General features: G+C 39.9%; 1 protein-coding gene across 2 annotated transcripts in view; it reads left to right on the top strand.

Moving 5' to 3' along the window:
* Positions 1 to 13,890, top strand: part of rapgef5a (Rap guanine nucleotide exchange factor (GEF) 5a) — a 238,688-nt gene that overhangs the window by 194,561 nt on the left and 30,237 nt on the right. For both annotated transcript variants that reach the window (XM_060942610.1, XM_060942609.1), the window contains exons 15-16: positions 1,112 to 1,142; positions 11,540 to 11,618. In XM_060942610.1, the coding sequence (XP_060798593.1) occupies positions 1,112 to 1,142; positions 11,540 to 11,618 (110 nt within the window). The remainder of the gene's footprint in view (positions 1 to 1,111; positions 1,143 to 11,539; positions 11,619 to 13,890) is intronic.

The following is a 13,890-nucleotide window of genomic DNA, read 5'->3' as shown; positions in this document are numbered from 1 at the left end:
ATAACTTAAGAAAGGAAAAATAAAAATGATGATTTGTGCTAAACAAAAACAAGATATTTCCTGCATATTTGGAAAAGTAAATGACAAAATGAATTTATTTCAAAAGTCTATCATAGAAACACTCAGCCATACATGAAATAACCTGGAAAATGAATGCAGGTCGTTTTTGACCCATGTTGTGCATTAGAAGGGTAGTGATACAAAAAGGGTTTTTATTCCAAAAGTAAGAAAGGAAAAAATAAAATAAGGATGTATGATGATCAAAAACAAGTTAATTGAGGAATACCTTGAATACTGAATGATGGAATTAATTTATTGCAAAGATATAGAAGATAAAAGCTCAGCCGGGTCACTTTTGACCCATGTTTTGCATCAAAGGGTTAATACTTCTGTATTTCAGTGATTTCATTTCACGTTGCTAGGTAAAATTGTAATGTTTACGTAACAGTGGGTCGAAAACCTGCGAGTGAGGAAATGATTTCAGACACAACATCTGTCTGTCTGGGTTTTTTTTTTTAAATAAAGACAAACATGATTGGATAAATGGCAGTAAATTAAGGCGTTTATTTGATGCTGGAGCATAACAACTGGTTTCTGTTCATCCATTCAGAGACGGAGTCTGTTATTAGTTCACTAAACACAAAGTCAGGGTTGTTGTCGAGAGCGGAGCAGATGGACTGTGACACTGACAATGTAATTATGTAGTACAGCGACAGCCTTCAGCACAGACACTAACGCTGTGTTAAGCGAGTCCAAAAAGCAGCCGGCGGAGAGTCGTTTTTCTCTTTCGCTTCCTTTCATACAGGATTTAGAGGAGGAGATGGATAGAGGTGTCTGATGGCAGTGAAAGACTTATGGGTTCGGAGCGATCCTCCTCACTGCCGTGTTCAGGGCTGTGTCCGTTTGCTGCAGTGCGATGACTCAGTGTTTCACACCACCAGCTGTGAAAAGCTCAGTCTGTCTCTGTCTCTGACAGCCGTGTCGGAAGTATGTGTGTGTGGATGGGGTGGGGGTGATGGGGGTGGTGGTGGTGGTGGGGTGTTTGCTACTCTCCTTCAAGTATTCATCTCTCTTCCTAATCACTCTTTCCTCTCTCTCTGTTTCCTCACAGCACTGTGGATGATTATTCACCCCACCAAAAGGTAAGAAGCAGGAATAATCCAGAACGCATCTTATCGTTAAAACGTCTAAACCGGAGTAGTAGAACTGTTCCGTGATGTTCTTTATGCTGTGATATTGTGAAATCGTAGCATTATTCAACTCAGGTTCCTCAGGGATTCTACGGATAGTTAAAGAATCCTCGCTTCCTAAAAGTAGGAATATACAGGTGTATTCCCAAAAAGAACAATCCAATAAACACATAAGGGTTCGAGATTTAACCCCTTTTTTAAAACAGAGGATTGTGTTCATTAAGTCCTGTATTCAGTACTCTCTTAACAAAAAGGTTCTTTGGATTATTTAACAGTTATTCCACAAAATCAAGTCGTACATGAGCTGCTGGCTGATGAGGCGCATAGCACCGAGACAACAAGATTGACTGGAATAGCTGTTTTATTCTATCCACATTCACTGGATTTTGAGAAATGGAGTGTTTTTATTCTTAATTTTGCAAATTTGATAAATAAAAACTTGATACAAAACATCTGGCAAAATAATTTCCACTTAGAATGTAAACAAACCGGCAAAATGACAGGAGCAATTTGTGAAAAATGCTATAATAATAATAATAATTCTTGAAAAATAAAAAAAGATACGTTCTTACCATCAAATACTTTCATTCCACATTTTGTTGCTTTTTTTGTACAACCCCGATTCCAAAAAAGTTGGGACAAAGTACAAATTGTAAATAAAAACGGAATGCAGTAATTTACAAATCTCAAAAACTGATATTGTATTCACAATAGAGCATAGACAACATATCAAATGTCGAAAGTGAGACATTTTGAAATTTCATGCCAAATATTGGCTCATTTGAAATTTCATGACAGCAACACATCTCAAAAAAGTTGGGACAGGGGCAATAAGAGGCTGGAAAAGTTAAAGGTACAAAAAAGGAACAGCTGGAGGACCAAATTGCAACTCATTAGGTCAATTGGCAATAGGTCATTAACATGACTGGGTATAAAAAGAGCATCTTGGAGTGGCAGCGGCTCTCAAAAGTAAAGATGGGAAGAGGATCACCAATCCCCCTAATTCTGCGCCAACAAATAGTGGAGCAATATCAGAAAGGAGTTCGACAGTGTAAAATTGCAAAGAGTTTGAACATATCATCATCTACAGTGCATAATATCATCAAAAGATTCAGAGAATCTGGAAGAATCTCTGTGCGTAAGGGTCAAGGCCGGAAAACCATACTGGGTGCCCGTGATCTTCGGGCCCTTAGACGGCACTGCATCACATACAGGCATGCTTCTGCATTGGAAATCACAAAATGGGCTCAGGAATATTTCCAGAGAACATTATCTGTGAACACAATTCACCGTGCCATCCGCCGTTGCCAGCTAAAACTCTATAGTTCAAAGAAGAAGCCGTATCTAAACATGATCCAGAAGCGCAGACGTCTTCTCTGGGCCAAGGCTCATTTAAAATGGACTGTGGCAAAGTGGAAAACTGTTCTGTGGTCAGACGAATCAAAATTTGAAGTTCTTTATGGAAATCAGGGACGCCGTGTCATTCGGACTAAAGAGGAGAAGGACGACCCAAGTTGTTATCAGCGCTCAGTTCAGAAGCCTGCATCTCTGATGGTATGGGGTTGCATTAGTGCGTGTGGCATGGGCAGCTTACACATCTGGAAAGACACCATCAATGCTGAAAGGTATATCCAGGTTCTAGAGCAACATATGCTCCCATCCAGACGACGTCTCTTTCAGGGAAGACCTTGCATTTTCCAACATGACAATGCCAAACCACATACTGCATCAATTACAGCATCATGGCTGCGTAGAAGAAGGGTCCGGGTACTGAACTGGCCAGCCTGCAGTCCAGATCACATTTGGCACATCATAAAACGGAAGATACGACAAAAAATATCTAAGACAGCTGAGCAACTAGAATCCTACATTAGACAAGAATGGGTTAACATTCCTATCCCTAAACTTGAGCAACTTGTCTCCTCAGTCCCCAGACGTTTACAGACTGTTGTAAAGAGAAAAGGGGATGTCTCACAGTGGGAAACATGGCCTTGTCCCAACTTTTTTGAGATGTGTTGTTGTCATGAAATTTAAAATCACCTAATTTTTCTCTTTAAATTTTCTCAGTTTAAACATTTAATATGTCATCTATGTTCTATTCTGAATAAAATATGGAACTTTGAAACTTCCACATCATTGCATTCCGTTTTTATTTACAATTTGTACTTTGTCTCAACTTTTTTGGAATCGGGGTTGTATTTTTTGTTTTCAAGTAGAGTTTTTGTTTCGTCCTCGGTTGGTTCAGCAACACACGCCGCCATTTTGTTTTTCTCTACTCACGGTATATGAGCTGATAGTCTAGTAGTAGAGTAGCCAATCACAGTGCGTGATTACTCATATCCAGTGAATGTGGATAGAATAATAAAGGTCCTTAGCATCCTAAAAAGGATCTAGACTGGAACTATTACTGATACAGGAAATACTGTTATAGGCTTCTACTTTGAACCTTTTGAGATTATATGCTTTGATATTAAATCATGTATTCAGTACTTTATTGGTAAAAAAAGGTTTAGTTAAGGGATCTTGTACCACCTTTCCACCAATGTGAGCAAGGTGCTAGTTCTGGACTGGTGCTAGGTGAAAACAGAACCTCCTCCAACACAGTTAAACCATCCTTATGTTATACCTCTAATCCAGAACATTCAAGTTATGAATCAGAAAGGGACATGAATATAAAAAATATTTGCACGTTCATGTAGCACTACTATTAATGTTCACTTTAAATAAAATTATTATTATTATTTCCATTATTCACAAGCAGGTGTTGTATCATTTTTCATGAAAGAAAGCGAGTCATAACAAATGACCAAAGGTTCCTCTCAAATCTTCTACCTTCACATTTCCAATACTTTTCTCAAAACCCTGCCTGTCCCTCAGAGCGCCGTCTTCTACAGCAATTCCGTTCTCATCTCTGTTCCCAACTTTTCCAACCACTGAATCAGTTTCTTTGTCACTGCGCCTAGGGCGCCAACAACTGCTGGAACTATTTTCACCTTCTTCATACTCCAAAGCCGTACTACCTCACCTCTCTTTTCAAATCTTGGTACTTCTCTATCTTTTCATGCTCTTTAGCAGCCACCCTATTGTCACTCAGGCATGCAAGGTCAATCATTATGGAGATTTGATCTTTTTTGGAAATGATGATCAGATTACATTGCCACACAGCACACTGAAATCCCATAACAACTTCACCCCTTCATTTTCTCTCACTCCTTCTGGTTTATCCATCCATCCATTATCTGTAGCCGCTTATCCTGTTCTACAGCTGGAGCCTATCCCAGCTGACTACGGGCGAAAGGCGGGGTACACCCTGGACAAGTCGCCAGGTCATCACAGGGCTGACACATAGACACAGACAACCATTCACACTCACATTCACACCTACGCTCAATTTAGAGTCACCAGTTAACCTAACCTGCATGTCTTTGGACTGTGGGGGAAACCGGAGCACCCGGAGGAAACCCACGCGGACACGGGGAGAACATGCAAGCTCCACACAGGAAGACCCTCGCCAGCCGCTGGGCTCGAACCCAGAACCTTCTTGCTGTGAGATGACAGTGCTAACCGCCGTGCCGCCCCCTTCTGGTTTATGTTCATACCATTTCTCACACCTTTCTAACCCGTATCCGGTTATTTAGCACAAAAGTCTTTTAGCACAAATCCAAAGTGGATTTCTGTGTTAAACAGATAAAATTAAATATGGTGTATAACATGTACAACGAAACCGCACCAAGCTATTTGATGACACTATTTAAATTAACACATAATCTCCACAACATTACCACAAGACGTTGCTACGGTACATCCTTCCAGACCCCTAGAGTAAATTCTCATGGTAAAACATCATTCTTTTATTCTAGTATTTTATTATGGAATGGTTTACCATCAAATGTCAAAGGTGCGAGGAGTAAATCTCAGTTCAAATTTCTCGTCAAAAAGTTTTGATTTGAAAGTCTTAATAAACAAGAATCTGGTTATTTTGTATTTTATTATTGTAAATTTTTCATTTTTAATACATCTTTCTACTTACCTACTGTTAACTTTTTTTTTTTTTGGTGCTATTGAACTAAGTCAGGGGGCGGCACGGTGGTGTAGTGGTTAGCGCTGTCGCCTCACAGCAAGAAGGTCCTGGGTTCGAGCCCCGGGGCCGGCGAGGGCCTTTCTGTGCGGAGTTTGCATGTTCTCCCCGTGTCCGCGTGGGTTTCCTCCGGGTGCTCCGGTTTCCCCCACAGTCCAAAGACATGCAGGTTAGGTTAACTGGTGACTCTAAATTGAGCGTAGGTGTGAATGTGAGTGTGAATGGTTGTCTGTGTCTATGTGTCAGCCCTGTGATGACCTGGCGACTTGTCCAGGGTGTACCCCGCCTTTCGCCCGTAGTCAGCTGGGATAGGCTCCAGCTTGCCTGCGACCCTGTAGAAGGATAAAGCGGCTAGAGATAATGTGATGTGTGTGTGTGTGAACTAAGTCATGTATTTTTTTATAATGGACCACAATGGAAATAAGTACATTTATTTTTTTCACGGGCCGGTTCCCATCAAATCCTGCGCTCTGATTGGCTGGCGGGCGGGTCCGTATCCTACGATGGACCTCTGGTGACTCGCTCATTCACAACAACAACAAACATAGTAGAATTTTTTGTCAACATTTATCTTTTTTTATATAAGATTTATTTATAAGATTATCAAAAATCTTATAAATTTTTGCCAGCATTTTTCAGGAGAATAGCATTAATTTTACAGCATGGATAGCGATAACGACAGTCTTCACAGTGAAAGCGAGTTTTACTACCCTGAGGAAGAAGAAATAAAAGAAAACATTTCAGGAGAAAGCTAAAAACCTGTAACTGCTGCTAACGCCAAGCAAAAACATGACTGAATCCTGAATGACTCAATTTTGTATAAATAGAGGACTACATAGGCGGCAAAATGTAGTTTTTTTCCTGCCATGGAAGTGCACTTGTATACCGAGGAGGAAGCAATTTGCATTTAGATTCAAAATGGCGGCTCGGCTTGGTTTTCCCTTTCGGGCGCTCTCGTTTTCTGTTAGAATTTGGTAAAGAAAAAAATAAATATATGATTTACCAGCTTAAAGTCAGTCCGTATGGTGAAATACCGTGACCTCGGCCTTGAATACTGACCTCGGTCACGGTATTTCACGATACGGACCTCCCAGCTGGTAAATAACATATATGTACTTTCTTGTGTCGTCCATATATTATTATGTTATTAGTATAAACATTTTAATATTGAATAAACAAATCAAAATTAAAAAAAGTCTTTTAGCACAAGTTCTAAAGACTCTTAGCACAACTCTATGATCTTTAGCACAACTCTGGATTATGGCCATAATAATCGAGAAAAATCCTCATCTTGATATAGGAAGGGGTTTATTATGATTGCTTAGGGACCGGAAGTCGGAATTTCTGCTGCTGTGCATGTTAAGGATCAGTTGTCGATCCCTGAAACATGGACTGAAAATCCGATTCTTTGGTGTCTTTGGATATTTGTACAACCCCGATTCCAAAAAAGTTTGGACAAAGTACAAATTATAAATAAAAACGGAATGCAATAATTTACAAATCTCAAAAACTGATATTGTATTCACAGTAGAACATAGACAACATATCAAATGTCGAAAGTGAGACATTTTGAAATTTCATGCCAAATATTGGCTCATTTGAAATTTCATGACAGCAACACATCTCAAAAAAGTTGGGACAGGGGCAATAAGAGGCTGGAAAAGTTAAAGGTACAAAAAAGGAACGGCTGGAGGACCAAATTGCAACTCATTAGGTCAATTGGCAATAGGTCATTAACATGACTGGGTATAAAAAGAGCATCTTGGAGTGGCAGCGGCTCTCAGAAGTAAAGATGGGAAGAGGATCACCAATCCCCCTAATTCTGCGCTGACAAATAGTGGAGCAATATCAGAAAGGAGTTCGACAGTGTAAAATTGCAAAGAGTTTGAACATATCATCATCTACAGTGCATAATATCATCAAAAGATTCAGAGAATCTGGAAGAATCTCTGTGCGTAAGGGTCAAGGCTGGAAAACCATACTGGGTGCCCGTGATCTTCGGGCCCTTAGACGGCACTGCATCACATACAGGCATGCTTCTGTATTGGAAATCACAAAATGGGCTCAGGAATATTTCCAGAGAACATTATCTGTGAACACAATTCACCGTGCCATCCGCCGTTGCCAGCTAAAACTCTATAGTTCAAAGAAGAAGCCGTATCTAAACATGATCCAGAAGCGCAGACGTCTTCTCTGGGCCAAGGCTCATTTAAAATGGACTGTGGCAAAGTGGAAAACTGTTCTGTGGTCAGACGAATCAAAATTTGAAGTTCTTTATGGAAATCAGGGACGCTGTGTCATTCGGACTAAAGAGGAGAAGGACGCCCCAAGTTGTTATCAGCGCTCAGTTCAGAAGCCTGCATCTCTGATGGTATGGGGTTGCATTAGTGCGTGTGGCATGGGCAGCTTACACATCTGGAAAGACACCATCAATGCTGAAAGGTATATCCAGGTTCTAGAGCAACATATGCTCCCATCCAGACGACGTCTCTTTCAGGGAAGACCTTGCATTTTCCAACATGACAATGCCAAACCACATACTGCATCAATTACAGCATCATGGCTGCGTAGAAGAAGGGTCCGGGTACTGAACTGGCCAGCCTGCAGTCCAGATCTTTCACCCAGAGAAAACATTTGGCGCATCATAAAACGGAAGATACGACAAAAAAGACCTAAGACAGTTGAGCAACTAGAATCCTACATTAGACAAGAATGGGTTAACATTCCTATCCCTAAACTTGAGCAACTTGTCTCCTCAGTCCCCAGACGTTTACAGACTGTTGTAAAGAGAAAAGGGGATGTCTCACAGTGGTAAACATGGCCTTGTCCCAACTTTTTTGAGATGTGTTGTCATGAAATTTAAAATCACCTAATTTTTCTCTTTAAATGATACATTTTCTCAGTTTAAACATTTGATATGTCATCTATGTTCTATTCTGAATGAAATATGGAATTTTGAAACTTCCACATCATTGCATTCCGTTTTTATTTACAATTTGTACTTTGTCCCAACTTTTTTGGAATCGGGGTTGTAGTTAAGCCATAACAAACCTTGAATTGTCGGACCTTCATAGATAACTTCTGTCACAAATTCAACTGACTGTTAAAAATTACTCTTGATCAAATTAGCAAATAATAAATATGATTTAAGCTTAGCACTTTAATAAAGACAAAACAAATCTGGAAGTTGGCTGTAGTGGTGTACTGGGTCAGGGTACGTGCTGTATTCAATCATTTGGAGGAAGGATTGGTGAATAACATATGGGCTACGTCAAACATGGCGGTTTCAAGATGTCGGAGTGGGTAAATACAATCGCTCGTTTTCGATCGGAATCTCTCCAACTTTCATCAAAAAATCCATCGAACATCTTTAAACATGATCAGTAAGTATTCATAATGAAGATTAAGTGTTCTTGGATCTTGTGCTAAAAAGCGTAGAGTTGTGCTAAAAGATTTTAGAACTTGTGCTAAAAGAATTTTGTGCTAAATAACCGTAAAGCTTCTCACCCATAGTTTCTGCACAGCTTTCAGTGGACAGTATGGACTGTGTTTTCGTGCCTTCTCTCGTGTTTTTTTTTTTTTTAGACCAGTTGGCTGCATTCACTAACTATATAGCTTATGCTTTCACCTTTCTGCCCACACAACCTACACAGTGGAGAATTAGCAGTTTTGTCAATATGGTACTTCACATAATCGGCCCTGATAGATTGTTCTTGTGCCGCACAAATCAACGCTTCTGTTCCAACTTTCAAATCTGTTTTCCTCATCCATCACCATGTTTCAATTTAATCAGTTATTATTATTATTATTATTGGGCGGCATGGTGGTGTAGTGGTTAGCACTGTCGCCTCACAGCAAGAAGGTTCTGGGTTCAAGCCCCGTGGCCGACGGGGGCCTTTCTGTGCGGAGTTTGCATGTTCTCCCTGTGTCTGCGTGGGTTTCCTCCGGGTGCTCCGGTTTCCTCCACAGTCCAAAGACATGCAGGTTAGACTAATATGGGGCGGCCTTGGGCTGAAGTGCCCTTGAGCAAGGCACCTAACACCCATCTGCTCCCCGGGCGCTGTCACATGGCTGCCCACTGCTCTGAGTATGTGTGTGTGTGTGTGTGTGTGTGCTCAGTGGTGTGTGTGCATGCGTGTGTTCACTGCTTCAGATGGATTAAATGCAGAGGATGAATTTCACTGTGCTTGAGTGTACATGTGACAAATAAAGGCTTCTTCTTCTTTTTCTTCTTTTTCTTCTTATTAGGGCCCAAGCACTGAGGTGCAAAGCTCTATTGTTTTCTGCACGTTTTCTTCTGCTTCTTCTTATCTGCTTATTCGTACTCTTATTTATTTATTTATTTATTTTCTCCGCATGCCAACTCATTTTTGAGGCACTTGTGATGCTTGAAAATTCAAGAATTTTGTCACACTGATCAAATGTGCGTTAGAGTAGAGCTAATTTTTTTTAAGTTATTAAATATGACCATCTTACCACCTAATTTGATATATATAAAATTCTGGTAAAATATTAACAAAAATGAAGAAATCTAACTGGTAGCTCAATCAGCATGAAGTTTGGCAGCCAAGCCACAAAGTCCACCACAATTAAGTCCTGCTGTCATTAGAGGTGTTATTCAGTATAGGGCCTACAATAATACTACACTGGAATGGATTGGGGCAGTATTAAATATTATCAGTTTATTAAGGGTTTATTGCAAAGTATACAGTGAAATGTGCACTGTGTAATTGTTATAGTGTTAATCATTTTAAAAACTGATCATTATGGAGTTAACGGAGCTAGCTGATCCGATCCCACAGTGCCTGACAACATAAGGTGAAAATATGCTTCGGAATAAAGCCTCGACTGGCCCTAGGTCTACCTATACCCATACTGAAGACACTTTTTTGAGCACCTCTGAAGTCTGGATACAGAACTAGTGCATGGTAAATATGCCACATTGCTATAATTGTCAATGTATAAATAAACCATTTTTGATGAACAATATATATTTTTTGACTTTATTGATAAAATATATCAAAAAGAAAGTACCAATAGGATAAAAAAAAGCCTGTAGAATGGGGACTTCTTTTGAATATGTGTCTGTGTACAATTATCCAGATATGTTCTGAATCTGTAGTCTGTACAATATATACAAATACAGAGCTGCCCAAGAACACGTGTCTAATTTTTTTTCTAAAACTTACTATACACATGCACGAAATAAAAGAAAATAAAATGATTTAAATCATGCATTAAACAAGAAGCCATCACAGTGCGCTTTATCACAGAAATGCAAAGGACTAGAATTGTATACGAACTATATAATAATATAGTTTACAATTTGTACACACGGCAACAAATGTAAATAAAATAAATAAATGTAAATGAACAACTGATGAAAATAAATAAAATTTCTTTTGTAATCTTCAAGTTGATTGAGCTACTATTAAAGTTTAAGATATAATGCACAAACTTTGTCGATATGGTTTTTAGTACAAATGGAACATGTGCAGGGAGTAAGACCTTATAAAATGAATGAAAATCTATTTTCTGTCATTTAAGCTCCACCCTAATGAGCGTAAAATCACAAAGTCAGATTGAGCAAGGGACTGGGCGTGGTCCTAGCGCTCTATAGCAACCCGAGAACAAGCTATGGCTGAGATGAAGTTGCTCAGATGGGCACAAGATTTGGTGTGATCGGTACTCTTGTGATACAGGACAAATTTCACTTAGTTGTATTTGACTCCGCCCAACAGGAAGACAGCCATGCTGTCGGGAATGTGGTTTCCTGTGTTATTTTGAGGGACTCAACATGGCTAAAAACTCATGGAACTTTGCACATGCATTTTGTCCGATGATATAATTTGAGTTGATATGGTAAATCAGTCTAGGTGGGCTTCAGTAACTACATAGCGCCCCCTAGCCCAAAAATACCTTTGACACCTTGGAAATATTCGAAGACTCAGGAAATTCCGTGCACTCGTGAAAATAGGGCAAAAGTTTATTATTCTTAGGTTATTTGCCTTGGGTGAGGCTAGAAGACATCATAGCGCCTAGTGCGAGGGCCCTTTATCACCGCTATTATTATTATTATTATTATTATTCAAATGCACTTGAACACACTGCATTTTATAAAAATAATTTTATAGCTGTAACATGTACATCTCCCTGTTTGACCGATTCCTGTCCATCTCTTAGAGAATGAATCATGACCACTGTGTTTTTCTGGTTTTCCTTTAGACATCACATGGACATGTTTTAATTGTGCTGTTGTGTTTCCTTGCAGAACAAAGCTCTTTTCCAGCAGCTGAGTCTGAGGGAGAACGGCATCCAGCTCCGCGGAGCACACAGTGATCACCGAGAAGGTGAGCCGTTTATTCCAAAGAGAAAACTCAAGAGCCACCAAACAAATCAGCTGTCAGGAACAGAAGAAGAAGGTCATGTAGAATGTGAACACTAATATCACCCAGTGTGATTTAATGCCGTCTGAAAGAAGCAGGCACTCTGTGTATACAGTGGTGCTTGAAAGTTTGTGAACCCTTTAGAATTTTCTATATTTCTGCATAAATATGACCTAAAACATCATCAGATTTTCACACAAGTCCTAAAAGTAGATAAAGAGAACCCAGTTAAACAAATGAGACAAAAATATTATACTTGGTCATTTATTTATTGAGGAAAATGATCCAGTATTACATATCTGTGAGTGGCAAAAGTATGTGAACCTCTAGGATTAGCCGTTAATTTGAAGGTGAAATTAGAGTCAGGTGTTTTCAATCAATGGGATGACAATCAGGTGTGAGTGGGCACCCTGTTTTATTTAAAGAACAGGGATCTATCAAAGTCTGATCTTCACAACACATGTTTGTGGAAGTGTATCATGGCACGAACAAAGGAGATTTCTGAGGACCTCAGAAAAAGTGTTGTTGATGCTCATCAGGCTGCAAAAGGTTACAAAACCATCTCTAAAGAGTTTGGACTCCACCAATCCACAGTCAGACAGATTGTGTACAAATGGAGGAAATTCAAGACCATTGTTACCCTCCCCAGGAGTGGTCGACCAACAAAGATCACTCCGAGAGCAAGGCGTATAATAGTTGGCGAGGTCACAAAGGACCCCAGGGTAACTTCTAAGCAACTGAAGGCCTCTCTCACATTGGCTAATATTAATGTTCATGAGTCCACCATCAGGAGAACACTGAACAACAATGGTGTGCATGGCAGGGTTGCAAGGAGAAAGCCACTGCTCTCCAAAAAGAACATTGCTGCTCATCTGCAGTTTGCTAAAGATCACGTGGACAAGCCAGAAGGCTATTGGAAAAATTTTTGTGGACGGATGAGACCAAAATAAAACTTTTTGGTTTAAATGAGAAGCGTTATGTTTGGAGAAAGGAAAAGACTGCATTCCAGCATAAGAAACTTATCCCATCTGTGAAACATGGTGGTGGTAGTATCATGGTTTGGGCCTGTTTTGCTGCATCTGGGCCAGGACGGCTTGCTATCATTGATGGAACAATGAATTCTGAATTATACCAGTGAATTCGAAAGGAAAATGTCAGGACATCTGTCCATGAACTGAATCTCAAGAGAAGGTGGGTCATGCAGCAAGACAACGACCCTAAGCACACAAGTCATTCTACCATAGAATGGTTAAAGAAGAATAAAGTTAATGTTTTGGAATGGCCAAGTCAAAGTCCTGGCCTTAATCCAATTGAAATGTTGTGGAAGGACCTGAAGCAAACAGTTCACGTGAGGAAACCCACCAACATCCCAGAGTTGAAGCTGTTCTGTATGGAGGAATGGGCTAAAATTCCTCCAAGCCGGTGTGCAGGACTGATCAATAGTTACCGGAAATGTTTAGTTGCAGTTATTGCTGCACAAGGGGGTCACACCAGATACTGAAAGCAAAGGTTCATATACGTTTGCTACTCACAGATATGTAATATTGGATCATTTTCCTCAATAAATAAATGACCAAGTATAATATTGTTGTCTCATTTGTTTAACTGGGTTCTCTTTATCTACTTTTAGGGCTTGTGTGAAAATCTGATGATGTTTTAAGTCATATTTATGCAGAAATACAGAAAATTCTAAAGGGTTCACAAACTTTCAAGCACCACTGTAAGATTGATTTTCAGCATTACTCTTCTGGGAGAGAAATATTGAAATTTTTAAGATCACATGTTGGACCTTTAGATGCCTGACATAAGTCCTGAATAAACAGGAGTAAGTAAGTAACTGAAGAAGGACTGTGGACTCTCCTCTTCGTCACATGATGGATTTTTGTGTTCACACCCCTCTGAACATTTTGGATTGGTATCACATTTAGGTTAAAATTCAATATTGGACACTGAGCCTTGTAGAGTGAGGGCCCGTTTACACGAGGACGCTGTCGGGTAAAAACGACTAAATATTTTATCGGAAGTGCCTTTCGTCTACACGGGGACGGCGTTTCCGAGGCTGAAAAACGGAAAAAATTTAAAACGCCTTCCAGAGTGGATAAGTTAAAAACAGCCCCCGTTGCATATCCGTCTAAACTACCCAATACGCGAAACTCTGCTCGGATCTGCTCACGTCGGGTACGCGTTTACGTCATACATATGTCATATACTGTACATGCCAGCCCGGGAAGTAAGA

The sequence above is a fragment of the Neoarius graeffei genome, chromosome 16 (assembly GCF_027579695.1).
Source record: "Neoarius graeffei isolate fNeoGra1 chromosome 16, fNeoGra1.pri, whole genome shotgun sequence".
NCBI classification, from domain to species: Eukaryota; Metazoa; Chordata; class Actinopteri; order Siluriformes; family Ariidae; genus Neoarius; species Neoarius graeffei.
The sequence above is the reverse complement of the archived record's forward strand: the minus strand, read 5'-3'. Positions and strand labels throughout refer to the sequence as shown.